Source organism: Rana temporaria, chromosome 7, assembly GCF_905171775.1.
Source record: "Rana temporaria chromosome 7, aRanTem1.1, whole genome shotgun sequence".
Classification (NCBI taxonomy): domain Eukaryota; kingdom Metazoa; phylum Chordata; class Amphibia; order Anura; family Ranidae; genus Rana; species Rana temporaria.
In genome coordinates this window covers 36,570,282-36,591,916 of record NC_053495.1, presented here as the reverse complement: position 1 = coordinate 36,591,916, position 21,635 = coordinate 36,570,282, and the positions used below count along the sequence as shown (strand labels likewise).

At 43.2% G+C, this 21,635-nt stretch overlaps 1 protein-coding gene across 2 annotated transcripts in view; it reads left to right on the top strand.

Annotated features, from left to right (window-relative positions):
* The window catches only part of PXK (PX domain containing serine/threonine kinase like), a 109,024-nt gene extending 87,823 nt beyond the window's left edge, over window positions 1–21,201 (top strand). The window contains exons 17-18 of one of the 2 annotated variants that reach the window (XM_040359209.1): window positions 7,711–7,770; window positions 18,996–21,201. In XM_040359209.1, coding sequence (XP_040215143.1) covers window positions 7,711–7,770; window positions 18,996–19,210 — 275 coding nt within the window. In that variant the 3' untranslated portion in view covers window positions 19,211–21,201. Of the gene's footprint in view, window positions 1–7,710; window positions 7,771–11,201; window positions 11,701–18,995 lie in introns of those variants that run through there. The other variant, XM_040359210.1, reaches the window with a different exon arrangement.
* The last annotated feature ends 434 nt before the right edge of the window (window positions 21,202–21,635 follow it).

The following is a 21,635-nucleotide window of genomic DNA, read 5'->3' as shown; positions in this document are numbered from 1 at the left end:
ATTTTTTTCCTCATTTATTTAAATGTGTGTTTTTCTCCAGCTATTACAGTTAGTTGTATATTAGCGGAGTATCTCAGATTTGTTTATTATGGCTCCTAAGGGTGCAGGGAACGCTAAAAATGCTAAAGGTGTTAAAAAGCCGAAGGGTTCCTCATCGGGCTCGGAGGATATTTCCCAGAATCCACCTGCCCCTACCTCCCCGGAGGATCCGGAGGTTGCTGCCCTGGGTGAGCCATCGGGGTTGCTAGGTGCTATGGCGGGCCCTATTCAACCAACTCCTTCCTATGTAACGGAAGAGATGTTAGCCTCCACCTTGGGTGGATTTGAAAAAAGGATGGCCGCTCTTATTACGGCCTCTTTATCCGGGAAGAAGCGGGCTAGGTCCCCGTCTCCCAGGTTTGAATCTCCTGAGGAAGATGTCCTTTCCACTGAGGAATTGGAAGATACAGGAGACCAGGCTGAGGATCACCTGGACCATTTAGGTTCTGAAGATTCTACTATAGAAGAACCTTTTTCAGCTTCTCACGCAGAAAAATTGTGGGTCCAGTCCTTAACGGATATGGTGCGGTCAGCTTTTAAAATGCCTTTGCCTCAGCCTCTGGCCTCCGCTGTGTCCTCATTGGGCTCCCTAAAAGCGCCCCAAGCCAACCTGGTGTTCCCGGTCCATCCTTTATTAAAGGACCTGATATTTCAGGACTGGGTTAAGCCAGACAGGATTTTTTTTTGCCTCCTAAAAGGTTCGCAGTTATGTACCCTTTAGAGGAGGAGTTTTCAAGGAAATGGGCTGTCCCCACTGTTGACGCAGCCATATCATGTGTCAATAAAGCGTTAACGTGTCCGGTGGACAATATTCACATGTTCAAAGATCCTGTGGATAAAAGGCTTGAGACCTTACTGAAGGCATCCTTTGCCACAGCGGGGGCAGTGGTCCAGCCAGCTGTAGCTGCCATTGGCGTCTGCCAGGCTTTAAAAGACCAGGCCAAGCAGGCCCTAAAGGACCTTCCGGCTCAACAGGCTCAGGACTTAGCCGATCTACCTAGAGCTTTATGTTTCGCGGTAGACGCTATCAAGGATTCAATCCAACAGGCGTCCCGCCTATCCCTGTATTTGGTTCACATGAGAAGATTACTTTGGTTAAAGAACTGGTCTGCAGAAACCCCCTGCAAAAAACTCCTTACAGGATTCTCCTTTCAAGGAGAGAGATTGTTTGGAGAAGATCTTGACAAATATATTCAAAAGATCTCTAGTGGTAAGAGCACCCTTTTGCCGGTTAAGAAAAGGTTCCGAGGTCCCTCTTTTAAGCGCCCAACCTCTCCAGTTCCAGGGCCCTCATTCTCTAGGCAGTATCGACGGCCTCCTGGACGCGCAGCTGCAAACAGGCCCCAGGGGCAAGCTGCAGGGAACAAGAGACCGTGGAACCGTAAGCCGGTTAAGGCTGCCCCTAAGGCAGCCTTGTGAAGGGGCGCCCCCACTCTCTCGAGTGGGGGGAAGACTCCGGTTGTTCTCGGAGTTGTGGGGGGCCCAAGTTACCGACCAATGGGTTCTGTCCTCAGTAACTCAGGGGTACAAGCTGGAGTTTCGGGAGTTCCCCCCTCCTCACTTTCAAACGTCAAGACTTCCAGGCGACCCTCAGAGACAGGCATCGCTTCTGTCCGCCCTAGAGCGACTCCTATCTCAAGGAGTGATTATGGAAGTACCAGCAGGGGAGCAAGGACAAGGGTTTTACTCAAACCTCTTCGTTGTCCCGAAGCCAAACGGCGACGTCAGGCCTATTCTGGACCTAAAGTTATTAAACCGCTTTTTAAGAGTCCGGTCTTTTCGAATGGAGTCCATTCGTTCGGTGGTGGCCGCCCTCCAAGGAAAGGAGTTCTTGGCCTCCATCGATATAAAGGACGCATACCTGCACGTTCCGATTTTCCCAGGCCATTACAGGTATCTGCGTTTTGCCCTAAACTATCGGCATTATCAGTTCGTGGCTCTTCCGTTCGGACTAGCCACGGCCCCTCGGGTTTTTACGAAGATCCTGGCCCCCGTATTAGCCATCCTAAGGGAACAGGGCATTCTGATCATGGCCTACCTAGACGATCTTCTGGTAGTCGACCACTCAGCGGCCGGTCTAAATCGGGCAGTGTTGCTAGCAGTAAACTGCCTAGAGTCCCTGGGTTGGGTTCTAAACCGGGACAAATCGGCTTTACAGCCCACAAGAAGGTTGGAGTATCTAGGTCTGATTTTAGATACAAGACAACAACGGATCTTCCTGCCCCAGTCCAGACTGGACTCGATAAGGGAGTTAATCCACATAGTCCTAAGCAGCACAAGGCCATCTATACGCCTCTGCATGCGCCTGTTGGGAAAGCTAGTGGCCACCTTCGAGGCAGTGCCCTATGCCCAGATCCATTCTCGGAGGCTACAGAGAGCAATTCTCACGGCCTGGGACAAAAGACTCCAGGCCTTGGATCTTCCCATTTCCCTTCCCTATGCGGTAAGGCAGAGCCTGTGTTGGTGGCTAGTCACAAAAAATCTTCTGAAAGGAAGATCGTTCAATCCCCCCTCATGGAGGATAGTAACCACGGACGCCAGCCTATCAGGTTGGGGTGCAGTCCTAGACGATTTAACCCTACAGGGGAAATGGTCAAGGGCAGAATCAGCCCTACCCATAAATGTCTTAGAGATCCGAGCAGCTCGGTTGGCTCTTTTGGGCTGGACGGAGGTTCTGCAGGGCTCCCCAGTAAGGGTACAATCCGACAATGCCACTGCCGTAGCTTATATAAACCACCAGGGTGGCACCAGGAGTCAGGCAGCCCAAAGGGAGGTAGATCGGATCTTTTCATGGGCAGAAGCCCATGTCCCCTGCATCTCAGCTATCTTTATCCCCGGGGTGGACAATTGGCAAGCGGACTTCCTCAGCCGCCAACAGATGTCCCCAGGGGAGTGGTCCCTCCATCCCGAAGTGTTCCAGGTCATTTGCCGGAAGTGGGGTACTCCGGAGGTGGACATTATGGCGTCCAGATTCAATGCCAAAGTAGCAAACTTTGTCTCTCGAACGAGGGATCCATTGGCCTGCGGGACAGATGCCTTGGTGTGTCCTTGGCATCAGTTTGCGCTAATCTATGCCTTCCCTCCAATACGGATGCTACCCCGTCTTCTTCACAGAATTCAAAGGGAACGCAAGCCAGCGATTCTAGTGGCCCCAGCGTGGCCCCGAAGACCTTGGTACTCCTTGATAAAAAGGATGACCGTAGAGGAGCCTTGGGTCCTCCCTCTACGTCCGGACCTCCTCTCACAAGGGCCATTCTACCACCCTGCCTTACAGGCCCTAAATTTAACGGCCTGGCGGCTGAGTCCCTGATTCTCAGAAACAGAGGCCTTTCAGGGCAGGTCGTTTCTACCCTTATAAACGCAAGAAAACCAGTTTCCAGGTTAATATACTATAGGGTGTGGAAGGCCTATATTACCTGGTGTGAAACCAGGAAATGGGATCCCCGCAAATATACTATTGGGAGAATCCTGGAGTTTTTACAGTTGGGAGTGGAAAAAGGTTTGGCGGTCGGCACAATCAAGGGGCAGGTGTCTGCCTTGTCGGTCTTCTTCCAGAGATCGTTGGCTGCCCATTCCTTAATGAAATCCTTTTTACAAGGTGTTATTCGGGTGAATCCCCCGATTAAAGCTCCCCTGTATCCTTGGGATCTAAATTTGGTTCTATCGGCCTTGCAAAGCCAGCCCTTTGAGCCCTTGTCCGTGATCCCTTTGGTCCTTTTGACTAGGAAACTAGTGTTTCTGGTGGCCATGGCATCCGCCAGAAGGGTGTCGGAGTTGGCAGCCTTGTCATGTAAGGCACCTTATTTATTATTGCATAAGGACAGGGTCGTTTTGCGGCCGCTTCCGTCCTTCCTGCCTAAAGTGGTATCAAATTTTCACCTTAATCAAGATGTGATTCTTCCATCATTTTTTCCAAAGCCTTCTTCTAAGGAAGAGAGGTTACTACATTCCTTGGATGTAGTTAGAGCTGTAAAGATTTACTTTGAAGCTACAGCCCAGATTCGTAAGACGGACGTCTTATTCATTCTGCCGGAAGGGCCCAAGAAGGGCCAGGCAGCGTCTAAGGCCACTATTGCTAAGTGGATTAGGCAGACGATTATTCAGGCCTATGGCCTGAAGGGGAAGAGTCCACCCTTATCGGTTAAGGCTCATTCCACTAGAGCTATAAGTGCCTCTTGGGCAGCGTATCACCAGGTCCCTATGGCTCAGGTCTGCAGGGCAGCAACCTGGTCATCTGTCCACACATTTGCAAAATTTTATCAAATGGACGTTAGGAGGAACGCTGATTCAGCCTTTGGGCAGGCGGTACTGCGGGCCGCAGTTTAATCTCCTCTTGTCCGGTGGCACCTCTTGTTTGGTTTTTTCTGGTTGTCTCCCTCCCCTCATGGAGCATTGCTTGGGGACATCCCATATGTAATGGCTATGCTGCTCTGTGTCCCGTGATGTACGATAAAGAAAAAGGGATTTTTATTAACAGCTTACCTGTAAAATCCTTTTCTTGTAGTACATCACGGGACACAGAGCTCCCACCCCTCTTATGGGGAATTTTGGGATGCATATTGCTTGCTACAAAACTGAGGTACTCCCACTATGGGTGGGGGTTATATAGGGAGGGAACTTCCTGTCGGAGAGTGCCAGTGTCCATCACCTGAAGGTACACTATATAACCCATATGTAATGGCTATGCTGCTCTGTGTCCCGTGATGTACTACAAGAAAAGGATTTTACAGGTAAGCTGTTAATAAAAATCCCTTTTTTTTGTTTGTTTTTGTTTATATTGCAAACAAATAAAAAAATAGTAGTAATCAAACCCTATCAAACCCTATTGTGTGAAAAAAATGATAAAAATGTAATTTGCGTACAGTGTTGCAATTGCCAGTTAAAGTATCGTAGTGCTGAATGCTCTGGTCATGAAAGGGGTAAAACCTTCTGGAGCTCAAGTGGTAATTTTTTAGAAAATGGGAAAGACACGTAATGAAGAGGGAAAATTACTGCTCACCCCGGATATGCGTGATATGGCATTTTCCCCCAATGGGGTTTTTAGGCAGCTCAATTAATTGATTGAAGACAATGGCCCGGATTCTCGTACGAGTTACGCCGGCGTATCTCCAGATACGCCGGCGTAACTCTGAGTCCGAGCCATCGTATCTATGCGCCTGATTCTTAGAATCAGTTAAGCATAGATTTGTATTAGATCCGACCGGCGTAAGTCTCTTACGCCGTCGTATCTTAACTGCATATTTACGCTGGCCTATAGGGGCGTGTACGCTGATTTACACCTAGAAATATGTAAATCAGCTAGATACGCCAATTCACGAACGTACGCCCGGCTGACGCAGTACAGATACGCCATTTACGTTAGGCTTTTCCCAGCGTAAAGTTACCCCTGCTATATGAGGCGTACCAATGTTAAGTATGGACGTCGGGCCGGCGTCAAATTTTTCACGTTTTACATCGTTTGCGTAAGTCGTTCGCGAATAGGGCTGGGCGTCGTTTACGTTCACGTCGAAAGCATTGGCTTATTGCGGGTTAATTCGGAGCATGCGCACTGGAATACTTTGACAGACGGCGCATGCGCCGTTTGTAAAAAGCGTCATTTACGCGGGTCACATTAAATTTACATAACACACGCCCATATCTACCACATTTGAATTAGGCGGGCTTGCGCCGGGCCTATTTACGCTACGCCGCCGCAACTTTGGTTTGAGAATACGCCACTTGCCTGTCAAAGTTGCGGAGGCGTAACGTAAATAGGATACGTTACGCCCGCACAAAGATACGCGGTTCTACGTGAATCCGGGCCATTGTATAAACAAAAGGTTTTATTTAGTAAAAAATGATGCAAAGAATCGTGACAGTTAAGATATGAGTTCCGGAGCCGCACATTCTTAAAAATTCATACACATGAATAGCAAACACAAAACATTGTCATACAGCTCAGCGTATGTCATATATAAACATGGAGCAATGCTAACGCGTTTCAGCCATTTTAAGGGTCTTCTTCAGACATGCTTTTGAAACTCATAATTTTTTTTTTCACAGCAACACCAAAACCTCTGAAGAAGACCCTTAAAAGGGTTGAAACACGTTAGATTTGCTACATGCTTATACATGACATATGCTGAGCTGTATGACAATTTTTTGTGTTTGCTATTCATGTGTATGCATTTTTAAGAATGTACGATACCGGAACTCATATCTAAACTGTCACGATTCTTTGCATATTTTTTTACTAAATAAAACCTTTTATTTATACATTGTCTTCAATCAATTTATTGAGGTGCCTAAAAAACCCATTGGGGGAAATTCCCATATCAAGTAGTCATTTCTTTTTACTCCAGTCCATTTAAATCTGCTAGTGCATCTAAAGCCAGCCATGGACGGTTCAAACCTTTTCCGCTTCAGCAGGGATCGGCCGAAATTCAAACCATATATGTGCAGACTAATTGTATTACCAGCGGCTGTAGCCACTAGCAATAATCACTGGAGGTTATTTACGAAAGGAAAATTCACTTTGCACTACAAGTGCAAAGTGCACTTGAAATTGCACTGAAAGTTCACTTGGAAGTGCAGTCGCTTTAGAACTGAGGGGTAGATCTGAAATTAGGGGAATCTCTTCTGATTTTATCATCCAATAATGTGCAAGCTAAAATGCTGTTTTTTATTTTCCTTTCCTAGATCGCAGTGCGAACTGTGAACTCGCACATGAATCAGATTGCATGAGTGAGAACACCTATGTGACCCGATTCCAGTGGGGGGGGGGGGGGGGGGGGGCGGCTGAACTCGCATTGCACAGACATCGCATGTGATCGGCACCACAGGGTGGGTACTAATCACAAGCAATGTCTGTGTTTGCACAAGTGTGAACCCAGGCTCAGTGTAAATGGGGAAATCGAGCGGTTTTCCTTCCTACAAATTATAGTTGCAGGAAAGAAAATAGCTCCATCCATCCATCCATAGCCAGCTTAATGCTATCGAAGATTAATTGAACAAGCTGAAGTTAGAAGCTGATTGGTTACTATGCATAACTGCACCACGTTCTGCACCACGTTCTGTGTGCACCAGGTTTAGAAAAATCTCCCCCATTGTGTTTTTAGACCTTTATATCTCCAAACCCATTATTATGACATCTAGGACATATAGAAGACCCATATTCAGCTGCAACTAATAGGCAGGTCGTCAGGGAATTGCTGTTCCTAGACAGGAAAAACATGACCCTATGCCTGTCCATGAATGAGAATTGTAGAACCATGGTGAATACTTTTGTACAGTTTGAACACTTTTATATAAGACTATATATAAGACTAGGGAAATGTCAACCCACGGCCAAAAACATTCAGTACCATTGGGGAAATTTCCCTTCACATCCTGTCCCATATCCAGAACAGAATGTTAGAGGAAATCTCCCAAAAGTAAGGGAAATACCCCTTGGACAGTTGTCCCCATGGGAATGTTTTCCTTACCTCTTGTTCTGGGGACAACTCTAAATATTTGGATTTCCCCTCTCTTTCACAGTGGTCATCAGTACAAATAGAGGGGTGAATCTTCCCAATGATTGTTCACCCAATCGAAAAACGGGGAAAAAAAAGTTTTGCTTAGTAATACGCTTTAGTAAAAAAAATTGTTGATTTAAAAATCTCAGTGCAATGACTTCTCTATGTTGATGATTAGGCTCTGGAACGAGTTCTCCTCTCACGTCGCCATCATCTCCTACACCACCGTCTACAGCAGGTCAGTAATATATACTCTTCTCTCTTCGTATCTTCAATTTTTTTATTTTACCCATTAATTGCAGAGTCATTACCAGTATATGAATGGAGAATAGTACTTATTTTGCTTGGAGACCAATCAAGTTCTTTCTGATAGTAAGAGAAAGATTGTGATTGGTTGATTTAAAAAAAAAAAGCAAGAACTTTTTTGTTCAGACCCATTTATATACAAGTCACTTTGTGTGTGTATGTGTAGCATTTGTATGTCTGAATGGCTTTTTTTACTGAACTGGAGCACGTTTTTTTAGATAAGGCTGCATACACACTAAAGCCTGGTACACACCACTGACAGCTCAGGTAGAAGCCGCTGTACTAACAATCCCATGTAAGTATAGCGATCTCCCCTACTGTGCTCTTGTGTTCTGCCAGAAAACTTCAGTCAACACACGCCATTGGCTGAGAGCGGTGATTGGGTGCCAATCGGCAGACCTTTTTTGGTCATGCCCCTTCGACAGAAGCCGGCCGGCTTCTGTCAGACCGGCTGCCATACACACAACAAAGCTTGCACTGCACAGGCCACCGGTGTGCAGTATCCCTCCAGGTGCTCGCCCCAGGTCACCACCATAACTAGATATATATATAAGAAAGAAAGTGGCCACACACTGGAACGAGAAGTTTGCTTGACGGGAATCTTTGTCGCATGCCAGACAGATGATACAGGACCAAAGATAATGTTTCACACATATATACCGTGCTTGTTCTGGATATACCATTTGGTTGGGAACAAGCATGGTATATTCGTGTGAAACGTTAACTTTGGTCCTGTATCATCTGTCTGGCATGCGACAATAAAGATTGCTGTCAAGAAAACTTCTCGTTCCAGTGTGGGGCCACTTTGTTTCTTCTGCCATACACACGGGTGGAATGTCGGCTGTTTTTTTATTGAACCGACCGACATTTAGCCCTCTGTGTATTAGGCTTAACTGTGAAAAACATGTTCACCTCTGTTTTGGTGGGTCACACTCAACGCATGTTAAACACAGAGAAGCTGTAACTGATATAATCTAATTAGAGCTATTTAAAGCACCCCTGCACATACCTCATATAAAAAGCTCAGTGTGAGCACATGTATGTAAACATCAATTACAGCGCACATGGAAGGTAGTGAGTGTTGGAGTGAGAGTAATTCTAGGGCCATAGATTCTAGGGCTCTTAAAGCGTCACCTAGGGAAATCTTTGGATACCATAGGCACAGTTGTGCGCAATTCTATGACTTGACATGTTTGGTATCTATTTACCCAATGCAACCTAATCTTTTATATCTTGCCAAAAAAGCTTTCCGCGGTTTGATAGTTTTTATATAGGGAAGGGGCGGGACCACGCCAGTGATGTTACCTTGTGACCCCGCCACCTCATGATGTCACTGACCCAGCATGCACCAGTTGGTGATGTTATGAGGGGCAGAGCCACCAAGTGACATCACGGGTGTGGTCCCGACCCTTTCCTACATAATAACTGTCAGACCGTGGGAAGAGTTCAACGGGAGCAGACCTTTTTTTATTTTTCAGATCACAGGCAGGGTGTTTGACGATGGATTTACATCAGTGTTCTTCTATTTTTCAATATTTTAATAAGGGACTTGTCGGAAACTGTGTGTGTGTTTGTTTTTTCTTATTTTTGATTTTTGCACACTTTATTGGTGAATGGGTACCCCATACTCATTCACATGGGTGGGGGGGCAGGATCTGGGATCCCCCAGGCTGTTTTTTTTTTTTTTTGTTTTTGTTTTTTTACAAATATCGCAAGTGATACCGCCAGCAAAACCCTGGTGTTAATTATCACAACCTTTTTTTACTCTGGTCCGTTGGTGAATTGGACTTAATATTTTATTTTTTTGCGATATTTACTGGCACATTTTTTTTTTTTTACGGTAAATACTGTATAAACTTTATTTTTTGTGAATTGGACTTTTTTTTAACCACATACAATTATTTATGCAAATGAGTAACCTTATACCCTTATCGCATGCAGCACAGCTTTTGTGAATTGACCCTTAAAGTGGTTGTAAACCCTTACACACCACTTTTACCTACAGGTAAGCCTATAATAAGGCTTACCTGTAGGTACTGGAAATATCTCCTAAACCTGCACTGTTTAGGAGATAATTTCCATATACGCTTGCACCGACTGACACGTGCGCACTGAAGAAAGGGCCCATGCCGTAAGTCACATGGCCAGCCAGCCACGGCCCCCGGAAGGAGAGGGGTGAAGATGGTCACAGCCACCAGCGGGGACATCGCAGCCTTCATTTGCAGGTAAGTGACACATAATGGGCTAGTATGCAATGCATACTAGCCCATTATGCTTTTACTTTGCAGGGGAAATAAGGGGAAATAAAACCCATCAGGGTTTACTTCCTCGTTTAGGAGCCCTTTCAAACTGATGCTCCCATTGACATACAATGGAAGGTGCCATTTTGGTGCGCTTTTGAAAAACTGCACCAAAGATGCATAATGCAGGACTTTTCAAAGCACAGTACACCTGCAGTGTGAACATTTACTTAGGATTTATTGGGGAATAGTTTTCTTGCACAAAAAGCACACCAATGTGAAAGGGGCCTAATTGTACAAGACTTGTTAGGGTGCATTGAATTTCCTTTGGATACTACACTGTGCCGTACTGCAGTTTATCGTGCTTTGTCCCCAAGGTGTTCTGAAAAGTGTTCCTTAAAGAAGAACTCCGATTTAAACAAAATATTAATATTATTTTTTAAGATAGCGCTTTTTTAGTCTCATCAGTCTGAATTTCCAGGGCTGGGAAGGTTCATCCTATGCAGATTAGCTACCATCTTAAATGAGAGAGCCAGAATGATTTGTTGTCTGTGTGGCCTCATACAGCTTCAGTTTATTTTATTTTATTTTTTTTCTTCCACTTATGCATGAAAAGAAAGACGTGGAAACCCAATATGGCCTTGTTTACACAGGGTGTGATATAGCATATGCTTGTTCAAGGGATGCACATGTGTTTTGTTTATCCCTGTTCAGACAGTCCCATTTTTGTCAGTTGGAACACAGCGGCTGCACGGACACAATCAATGCTCTCAATTTGACATTGGTGCGGGTACACAGCCACCAATGCAGCTGATGTCAAATTGGGAGCAACGGCTGTGTCTGTGCAGCTGCTGCTGCATCCCAATCAACATCAATGGGACTTCCAGCACAAGGATACACGGAAAACCTGTGCATCCCTGTTTGGGTAAACATGGCCCTCGCACAGGTGTACATTGTAGTATGCCCCATGTAAATGAAGCCTAACCGGTTGTTGTTTTCTTCTAAATGGTATATTGAAATAATATAATGAGCTTAGAGGCAAATAGTGCTTAGTGGAGTTCTTCCTTAATGATATACTTGGCGTGAACCTACCTGTTGATGATTTGTACGTTTGTTTTCCCAGAACCCCAGTGAGGTAAGTGCCTTCCTCTTTAAACTATTAGCGCATTTGTCTGTGCAGCTGAGCCATCTTGGTCTGCTTCTACCCCAAAACTTCCATCCACAGCTGCTGCTTATTCAGCTCACCGGCGGCTGCTTTCATATACACGCTGTACTCCATGATCATTTGTATTGAAGCATCCTGCTCTTGTCATGTATGGATATCCATGCTAATCCATATAATGCTAAATGTGCTATTGAGTCATGGCATAAGGCTTGGCTCCATCTTTCTGTCTGGTCAGTATACATGTTAGCCATGACTCTCAGCTGAGATGTATGACCCTTGGAGCAAGGTGGCAAATGGTTTCCACAATTACAAGGGACTACATGACCAATCATCAAAAGCTGTATTCTGTTTATACATGTCAACTTCTCTAATATTGATGCACTTAAGAGTAAGGCTTGGGTTCGCACCTATGCGAATCGGATGTGACTTTCTTCGCATTGCAGGAGATTGTGACCGTCTCTCTATGGAGCCGCATCGGCTCCGATTCAAATTTCTCCAAAACGTTGTGTGTCTTTTTTGGTCCCTTTTCAGGTCTGAATTCAGCCCAAAATTAGGGCTGAAATCAGACCTGAAATAGTTAATGAAGACGCACCGAACTCCTGCTGTGAGCCGCATGCGGCTTAGATGTGAACCCAGCCTAATGGTCTAGATTTCTGACTTTGTTACCAAATTAATGTTCAGTCTTAACTCATTGGCACCATATTGGCTATTTGCTGGAGGTTACTACTCTTTAACGTAAAGTTTCAAATATATGGTGATTGCAGGGATGTCACACTTTATGTGTAATGAAAAATATACTAACATTCTAAATAATTACAGCAAGAAAATACAACTACTTATAGGATTTGAAAAATACAAATGAGAAAACATAATTCTGATATTGTTACGCAAGTCTTTATTAAAGTAGTACTGTATTAAACTACAAAAATAATATTCGCTGACAGGTAGGGTCTCATGTCATAAATGTTTTTTTCTTAACATGTCAGTAGTTATGTGCTCTGAGCCATGCATGCGCAGCTCAGGGTACATTTACGGCACCCATTCTGTGCCATGATGAAGTGACTCCCATGTACATGCATGGGTGTGACATCATCGCAGCTTGACCATTCAAACAGGCAATAGAGGGAACCCGAAAGAAAGATCAGGTGAATATAGAAGAGTGCTGACTACACAACGTTGGAAGACTTCCTTAGATAGGCAAGTCTGTCATAATGTGCCAGTATGCCTTACATATGAGCACATCATGGCAATAAACCTCCTGGGGCAGTGTTACCAACCTACCAGATTGAAATTTACTGACAGGACATGCAGAGATTACTGGCGCAGCCAAGTTTTTACTGGCATTTCCATAAGTTACAACATTACAGTTATAAGTACAATATGCAATTGGACATTTGATTTAAGGTAGATATTAAGGCAAAAAACATATTTCTTATTCTTTTTTCGATATAGTAAGTAGGTAGCTCAGGGACAGGACTCAGGAGGGCAAGAAATTAGAACGGGCAGCACACAAACATGAAATTGACTCTCACAGTGACACTGACAGCAGTGTGCAGCAGCAAAGATCCCCAACACAACACATCCTCTCCAGAGTCAGTGACAGTCTCTCTCCACACCAGGTGGTCACCCCACTACAAACCGCATTGACAGTCCTGCTCCTGGCTTGCATTGCTCCCGTCCCTCAGATCCGCACACAAGGCTCCGGCCACTCCAGTTGACTCCCTTGCACCATGACATCACACAACACTCTCAGGCACTACCTCCACCAGTCCCATCCCCTGCCGGCACTGACTGAACACACTTCAGAGCGTACTTGGACGGTCTTGAGTGTCGCAGCCATATTTTTTTACTGACAACCTTTTCCTCTTACTGGCAGAAGAAAAGTGCCCATTTTTTACTGGCTGCCAGTAAAAATACTGACGATTGGCAACACTGTCCTGGGGGCACATAAAAAATACAAACCTTTAGCTGAGTTTAATACCGCTTTAAAAAAAATATACTTTGATGATGCTCTATTATAGTTTGCATCACCAACATTTCTAACCCACCATGTGTCCCCCTATAGATGGGGATCACATTATAATTCATACAATGCATCCACTGTGAAGGTTCCCATTTATCTTGGCCATGGTATATCTAGTAGTAGTATTAGTAAGCCACATTCAACTGGACTTGTTCTGTAATTTTGAAGACATTGCAAGCATATTTAAGCCATTTCTTCAGTTCTCTAATGGAGATTATATAGCCATACAGATGAAAGGTCTTGTGCATTGGATGCACGTCCTATATTTTGCTGCATTTGGTAGAGTTCTCTCCCTGGTGAAGGGGGTGTGTGTTGGTATATATGATATGATTAAATAAATATTCTATTCCATGAGTGGCACTCTATTCTTTTTTTTTTTTTCTTCTGTGAACTTGACCCGCAACACCCCCTTGTGGCCCTTTTTGTGTATTCCGGGATTGTTGCAGGGCGTAATATACTCTGTGTCCTAGACCCTCCTTATTCAAGAGCAGTGGTCTCCAGACTGCGGCCTTGGGGCTGGATGCAGCCCTTTGCCTGCCTTTATCCGGCCCTTGGGTCACTACTTCCAAAGATACAAGACACGATTCTGCCAACTGATACCAGCAATGAAGCACAATATCTCCCACCAATAATGGGATACTATTCATCCCACTGATACTAATGATGGGGCATTATTGCTTTCAAATGATACTGATGTTGGGGTATTATTCCTCCCCTCCCAATGATACCAATAAAGGGGCACTGTTCCTTCCAATTAAACCAATGACTGGGCACTATTCCTGCCAATGATAGGGTACTGCTTCTCCCCCAATACCAATTATGGCGATGTTTACTTCCACTGATGCCAAGAAAATTTCCACTAACACTGGCCATAGTCTGGCCCGCCTTAAGTCTGAAGGTCAATAAACTGGCTCTTTGTTTAGAAAGTTTTGGAGACCCCTGTTCAAGAGGAACCCAACACAGTGCTTGGATCCAGTGCCTCCCATCTACATTTTCAAACAAGTGTAGATTGCTGTCTGTGAGTTTCCTGTATCTTCCTGTCCTGGTGTCACCCTGTCTAACCCTGACATACAGTGATCCTGATACATAATGGCTACTAACAAAAAATAAGTGTGCTTATCGTCATTTGTGTCATGGTTTGAGAGATTTCCCTTCTCTTCCTATCCAGGTGAGGGAGACATTTATGCAACAGGGCCACAGAAAGCAATTAAAACCTGTCCTTCCCCACTCTATCACAAACTAAAAATCAGCCCCACCAACTGTATGGGGCATATTTAAAAAGCAGTGAATCTGACAGTCAACATTCTCTGCAGATGAATTTTCCTGGTATATGTGTTTTTGATTGACTCGCCACCAGTAAATGTATGATGAAAGTGGTATTTACTGCTTTATAAATATGCCAATATGCACTTATGTGTTGTGAATATTGTCTTCAATACCCAAATAATGATCAGTGTCTTTCTTTTCTCCCTTTGTTGTCTCTCTTCATTGTAGAGCATGCATGATTTTAAATGTGAGTTATCGGTAAAGTAAGCAAAGCTTCATTTTTTTCACCTTCGCTGTCATTCTTTATTGACAGTGCAGAACATTTTGTCATTACCCCTTTATACCATTTACAGTTTGTTGGCAAAGATCTAACAGCGAGACAAACCTTTGCTTTGTATCACTTTTGTCATTTTTATTCATATGCTTCTCTTGTTATTATATGTAAACCATTTTCCCTGCTTCAAAAATCCCCCCACCGTGACTATTTTTGTTAAACATCCATCGATGCTAAGGTGGAATAAAACATTTTTTGTTGTTCAGTGACTCGGATGCAGTACTATGCTGTTTATACTCTATTGCATTCTGATGCAGATCAGAGAACACTAATGATGTATAAAGTGTGGTGGATAAAAGTAACCATTCATCTTTCACTTTTTATTGACTTTGAGCAGTGTGAAAAATGTGCAATGATTGCTGATTGGTTTGAATAAAAAACGTACAGTGCTCTTTCATATGAAGTGTACACCTTTCAGAGTAAAAAAAAAAAATGAACTAACATCGGAAGCCCTCCCCACCCCTTGGTTTCCACTGTATTTGCCTTCAGGGACGCAGTGCTGTCAGCGCCCACACAGCCAGTCCATCAGTCCAAGGATTTGAAATCTCCGCTCTTCACTCTGCAGTGCTTCCTGGATGAACCAGAGAAATTCTCATTATTCAGAGCCATCACAGAGAATCACTCTGATCTGTCCTGGAAGTTCTCCACAGAGAGGAAAGGAGAAGACCTGGGATTTCAAATACCCAGACTGCTGGACCGGCTTCATATGCACTGATAGTACAGCATCCTGGAGGTAAGTACAGCGGCGACTGAGGGGTGGGGAAAGCATCCGGTGTTAGTTCACCTTTTAATTTTTTCTGTAGTTGAACTAACACTTTTTAAGACCATTCCTAAAAATAAAACGCAGGGCTTGGCTGTCAGTTTGACAGCTGGGTCCCATTCTATGTGTGAGGAATTTTCGATAGCAACTCTTATATGAATCAAGCCTGCAAGTAGCAGTTGGGGACTTCATTTATAAATACATTGTACCAGTATTGTTATGATGTATTTTAATTTGTGCACATATGAAAATCAAGCTATCAATCAAGTTGTACTAATCAGAATGACCTGGAATTTAACCATAGCAGCACAGTCATGGAGGCTGCTTCAGGTTTGTGCCTAGACGTGTCTACACTCCAATATGCAGTCAGATTTCAATTTCATCCTGAGATGTATTTCCAAATTTAGACACCTACTTTTATATGTTAAATGGTCCCATTTACATAGCATAATAAGTATTTCAAAATTACTTCATATCTTTTTATGTGCTTAAAAACGCTACCTAGTTTTCCCCATCTATGTCATGTTAAGTATGGCCAAAGCTTTTTTGGGAATACTTCTCTTGTGGGGATCACAGTTGGGCACTTACTTTTGCTTTCCTGCGACTCGGAGTCAGTTGACAGCGCGCTATTTTCCTCGTAAGGTTTTTAGTACAATGTGAAAATGCCATGTGTAAAGGAAAAAAAATAATTTTTTTAATTCCTTCATTTATAAATGAGGTCCACACAATGTAAGTCTCCTATAATAAGTGCTAATGTTTTTTAAAACCTTAATTATAGTACACAGAGCAGCCATATTGTCTTATTAGAAATGCAGGCTCTTCTTTATGTGCTGCACAGTTATCGAACTGAAAACCATGGCATAGACTATGGCTAGCTGAGTCTATCTCCATAGCCCTTAAAGGATACATGTGAGCATTTTAAAATGTAATATCCCAGTAGTAGGGTGATAACGCATGCTACTGCAAACACGTTTTATTTTTGTAGTATCCTGATTCCCCAAAAATGCTGGGATGCTGTGCAGAAACAAGGGGACCACAGAGTTTATAGATTTACAGTGGGAAGAGAAGTTCATAATGACAGCCAATAAAGGTCAGGTCGCCATTTATATATTGGACATCTCTGTTTTTTTTAAGTAACCAGGACATTATAAAAATAAAAGAAGAATGTATGTAACCAGTTGAGGGAGAGGATGCAACATTATATTTAGAAATTCCATAGGTACACTTGTGGAATAACAAATCTTTTAGGGCTCGTTCACACTGCATGAAAACTGTGCAGATTTCACTTGCAGAGACATCGGCTTTAATTTGTGTTTCAGTTGTTTTTTTATGCACGTTGACATCAGTTTTCATGTGTGTCAGTTATGTGCCCTATTCACACAAATGTTGATGCCACATCAGTTTGTTTTCCTATGCAGAAAACCGCATTCACGTTGCAGATTCCTGCATTTTTAGCATTTTTTTCCCGCCGAAAAACAGCACTTTGAACGCAAATTTCGGGTGTTCAGAAAAAAGGCAATAAACTCCAAAGCTCAATAACACTAAAAAACGCCCATGTGTGCATGGGCACATAGGCTAACATAGAGTTCAGTTTATGGGCTTTTTAAAAAAAAAATGCAGATAAACTGCAGTTTATCAGCTTCTGTGTGCATGGAGCCTTAAGCTCAACAATAGGGTACCAGTTCTTCAACCAACGATGGAATACCATTCCTCCCCCTGATAACAAATTTGGCAATGTTTGGAGGCCCCTGCATCAAAGAAAGGTTGTTAATTAAGTTTCCTGATATACAAACAATCACTGGAGGAAACATTTTCATATCTGTATATGACATATACAGAAGAGTAAGCAAAGTATAAAGATTACTTTCACGTAAATAATACATTAGTAATTCAACATGTGAACCTAATGAGAAATGTGCTGTGCTTTCCTTTTATTCTTCAGCATGTGTATGACAATGGTAGTTTTTTATTTCTTTTTTTTTTTTTTCATAGAAGTTCTTGATTTTCTGAAACTGTTACCATTTTACATGTAATCTTCAGTTTAGTGTGGTGGACAAATTCTCACCTCTTTATAAAGCTTATATTAGTGCTGTAAAGCATGATTTAAATCCTCACATGTATTTAGGAGGCGTGATTTAAAATAAACCAGTGGTCATGCTGCGCAGACTAAACTGCTACTAATGTTGACTAGCTGAACCTCCAGGAAGTAAATTCCTTTAATTGCAGAGAGTTTATGAGCCATAAATGCAGAGCAATTAATAATAATATTGACCACCTCCTATGGTCAGGTCCACTTAAGCAGCCCATTGGAAGAGACAGATGGGGGAAGGCCAGAGCCATCAACCACTGAAGGTGGTCAGTATTTGCATAGTAGATTGTTATAGAGTTTTGGGCTCCAAGAGTTTGGTGTGCCTACCTGTTGTTCAACTTGTGTAGCCTCTTTAGGGCAAAACATGATGGTGGCCACACCAGGTGCACAAACTAGCCTTCACTTTGCTCCCCGACCATTCTGTTTTGGCTGCAGGGAAGGGACAGCATTTACAGTACTTTTGGGTATGGGAGAGCATGTGCCTCACTCCCCTTCCCATGTGACAGCACTGGTGCTTGGCAATTAACTGCTCAGCCACCTAGTTCTGTCAAATAAGGGTGGGGGGAGTCTTCTGCAAAGAAAAGGTAAGTTTAAATGGTAAATCCTAACAATAAACTTTGTATGTGTACTTTTTGGTCTGCTAAATATAGCAATAAATGCATTTTTTGATATCTGTTTAATATGTGCAAAAAATAATGTGTTGGTCCTACCAGAAACTTTATAAGCAGACAACTACCTGTGTTGTATTCTTATCAGTTCTATTGTTCTCAGTTATCTCTGAGGACTACAGAAGCCCTCCTGTCTGTTATGGAGAAGAGGAGAGGTTTGCTTCTGTAGTCTAGTCTTGTTTCTGCTGTCCTGACACAGTGGGGTGAGGAAATGTATTACTGGCAGGATCACCAGGTGATAATAAAGGAAATGAATGCAAGTCATCAAATCAGCTGTTCAATTGCAAAATATTACATTTTTGTTTTTTATTTTTTATATACCTTTTAAGCAGCATTTATTTAGGTGAACCTGTTGATTTGTAATTTATGGGCAAAATACACGTTTGCTAAGCATCCAGTAGCTCATGTAGTAGAACACTGTTGTGGCACAAGTTTACTGTCCTGTATTATGAGGATGTTTCTTAAGGTTTTAGTACAGATTGTCCATAATTTAAGTATAGCATAATATTTAAGGATTACATATATTGTTTTTAACTGTATGGAAAAACATAAAGGAGGCATTCTTTACAATGTTATGCTTCTAATATTGCAATCTCATGTTTTTTTACACAGGAAATGCAACATCTCAAATACCAGCACCACCGCCTGCGCCGCCACCACCACCTGCGCCTCTCCCTCCTCCAAGCAAGGATGTGCCAACACAGTCGGTCGCCCCCGCAGTGAATGGTACAGACCGTGGAGCCTTACTTAATTCCATTAAAAGCTTCAAGAAAGGAGTGCTGAAAAAGTCTTTGACCAATGACCACAGCACCCCACGGATCAGCTGAAATCCGCAATTGAACTGCACCTGGCCATAAGCGCCAAATATGATATATATATAGATATATATCTATATATATAGATATATACATATATATAGAAAAAATAATGCTTGGGTTGCTCTCAGTTCAGATGTTTTATTTTGGAGCAGGATTTAAATTCTGGAAAAGCAAGTGTATAGTGGAAAGAAGGCCTTACGTTTTAAGAAAGGTTGAAGTGTAAAATATAGGCCTGGACTGGCCTAAATAATTCACAATACTGGACTCTCTTATCAAAAATTCTCAAGGAGGGATTCTCGCATCTTGTACATATTGGCTTCACTTTTTTAATAGCAGTGTGTACAGCAAGCTTCTACAAAGCATATGCAAAGCTTTTATCCAACTTCAAGCAGCATGTTTGAAATCTTTAAAGCACCCTTCAGCTCAAGTTTGGGAAGGTTTCACACAGATCTTAAAGAGGAGCTCCAGTCTCCCCCAATTAAAAATAAAACTCAACAGCTATAAATACTGTATCTGCTGAATTTTAATATGAGGACACTTGCCTGTCCAGAGATCCAACAATGTTGGCATCTGCGCAGATTCTTTGGGTGCAGGCATCTTGGGTCGCGCTGTGCATGGGGAATGGTCCCGCACTCTTTCTAGTTCATCTGACTCAGAAGTGAAAAGCTGTCAAAAACGTGTACCCACTTCCCCCAAAAAAGTGCCAAATGTGGAGGGGGGGGGGGGCGCAAGGGTGCAAACGGGCAGAGCTTCCCCTTTTGGATGTAGTTCAACTTAAATGGGGACTATCACTTGAAATAAGCTGCTAGCAAGTTTCAGTAAGCTTTAGCACTACTTGTTTAAAGCTTGTTTAAAGCAGAACTCTTACCAAAAATAATAAAATAAAAATGAATAGCCCAATATGTAATGCATGTGGTTGCTGTGTGCTAGTGCAGGGTTCAGGGATTAAAGCAGACAAAAAGGAGAAGATACAACACCGCTTTACCACCTGTCAAATGCGTTTAGATGAACGATTTCTAATAATTTATAATGCAGATCGCTCTTTAGAGAGCCAAGCTTGTGTGAATTGGTCCTAAAAACTACATTTAAATATGTCTTAATGATAACAAAGCTGCATTAATTTGTGTATTTTATAACTGCCAATAAATCAGCTTTAAAATGATGGCACTACCATTAACATTCACTTTCTGGAACTGAGTTTGCTTTGACAGAGCTTTCTGAAAGCTTTGCAAATGCTTCAAAATCTTGCAGTACACATTGGTCTTTAATATACTAATGTCCATATGTACAAGGCCTTAATACAAACACATGCTTTGCCCATGCCGAGCAATGTAACAGGTATACTTTAATGCTCCCCTCCTTAGCAGCATACACTCACTCTTCCTGCACTTTTCTATTGCTCTCTTCATCCACAATGGTGAATGTGTACTGCCGGGAAAGGGTACGTTCAATTAGACCTGTTGCCTTTGCCCTGAATGGACAAAGCATAGATTTCCTTTGGGCAATCTATGTTGCATATAGTTGTCAAATATTTTTCTGTTGCTATGTAGGTAAAAGTTAGAATGCAATGCAGCAGAGATTTGTATGAGACAGTCCTTCCTTACAACCCTTTTGCTATATGATGGCCATTTTGTTTTAAAGTAGTTGTTCATCCAAAACCTAACTAACTCTAAACCTATTTGCAGTCACATTCTAAAACTAATTTATCTAGCACTGTAAAGAAGAAATTGCTATACATACCTTTTCTGAAGCCGCTCCAGTCCAGTCTTTGACGGCGGATGCTGTGTGCAGGAGAGAATTGACAACAGTTGTGAAGTGACGTCACCCATAGACTATGGGGCTTCCGTTGTCGGCTGCCTCTCGTGCACACGCCTACATACTGAAGCTGCCGCTGACAGCTTAGTGGGGGACTGGATCAGAGCGCCTTTAGGCCCCTTTCACATGGAACGGTCCGCCTGTGAGTTTTTTAGGCGGACCTGAACGGACGCTCCGTGCAGGTCTATGGAGCCACGGATGTCCGCGGTAACATGTCCGCTGACATCCGACCCACTCCAGTCTGCAGCGGATCGGATGAAAACGGACGCTACGGTCCATCTTCATCCGATCCCCCATGGGGGAGAGCGGAGCTCTGACAGGTCGGTCCATGCACAGTGTGCAGAGACCGACCTGTCATTAGCCTGCTCAGCGGGGATCCCTGCTGAGCAAAGCGGAGCCCGCACACGGACACGTCCATGTGAAAGGGCCCTTACAGGGCTTGATGGATTTGTTTTAGAATGTGGCTTTGAGTAGGTTTAGCGTTTTTAGGTTTTGGGTGAACGTCTACTTTAAGAGATCGTCTTACAGATTCAGTAAACAGATCATCTCTTTCTTGTACAGTTTACCATGCACAATGTATCCCTTCCGCTTTAATGCTGCAATGTAATATTTTGGCATA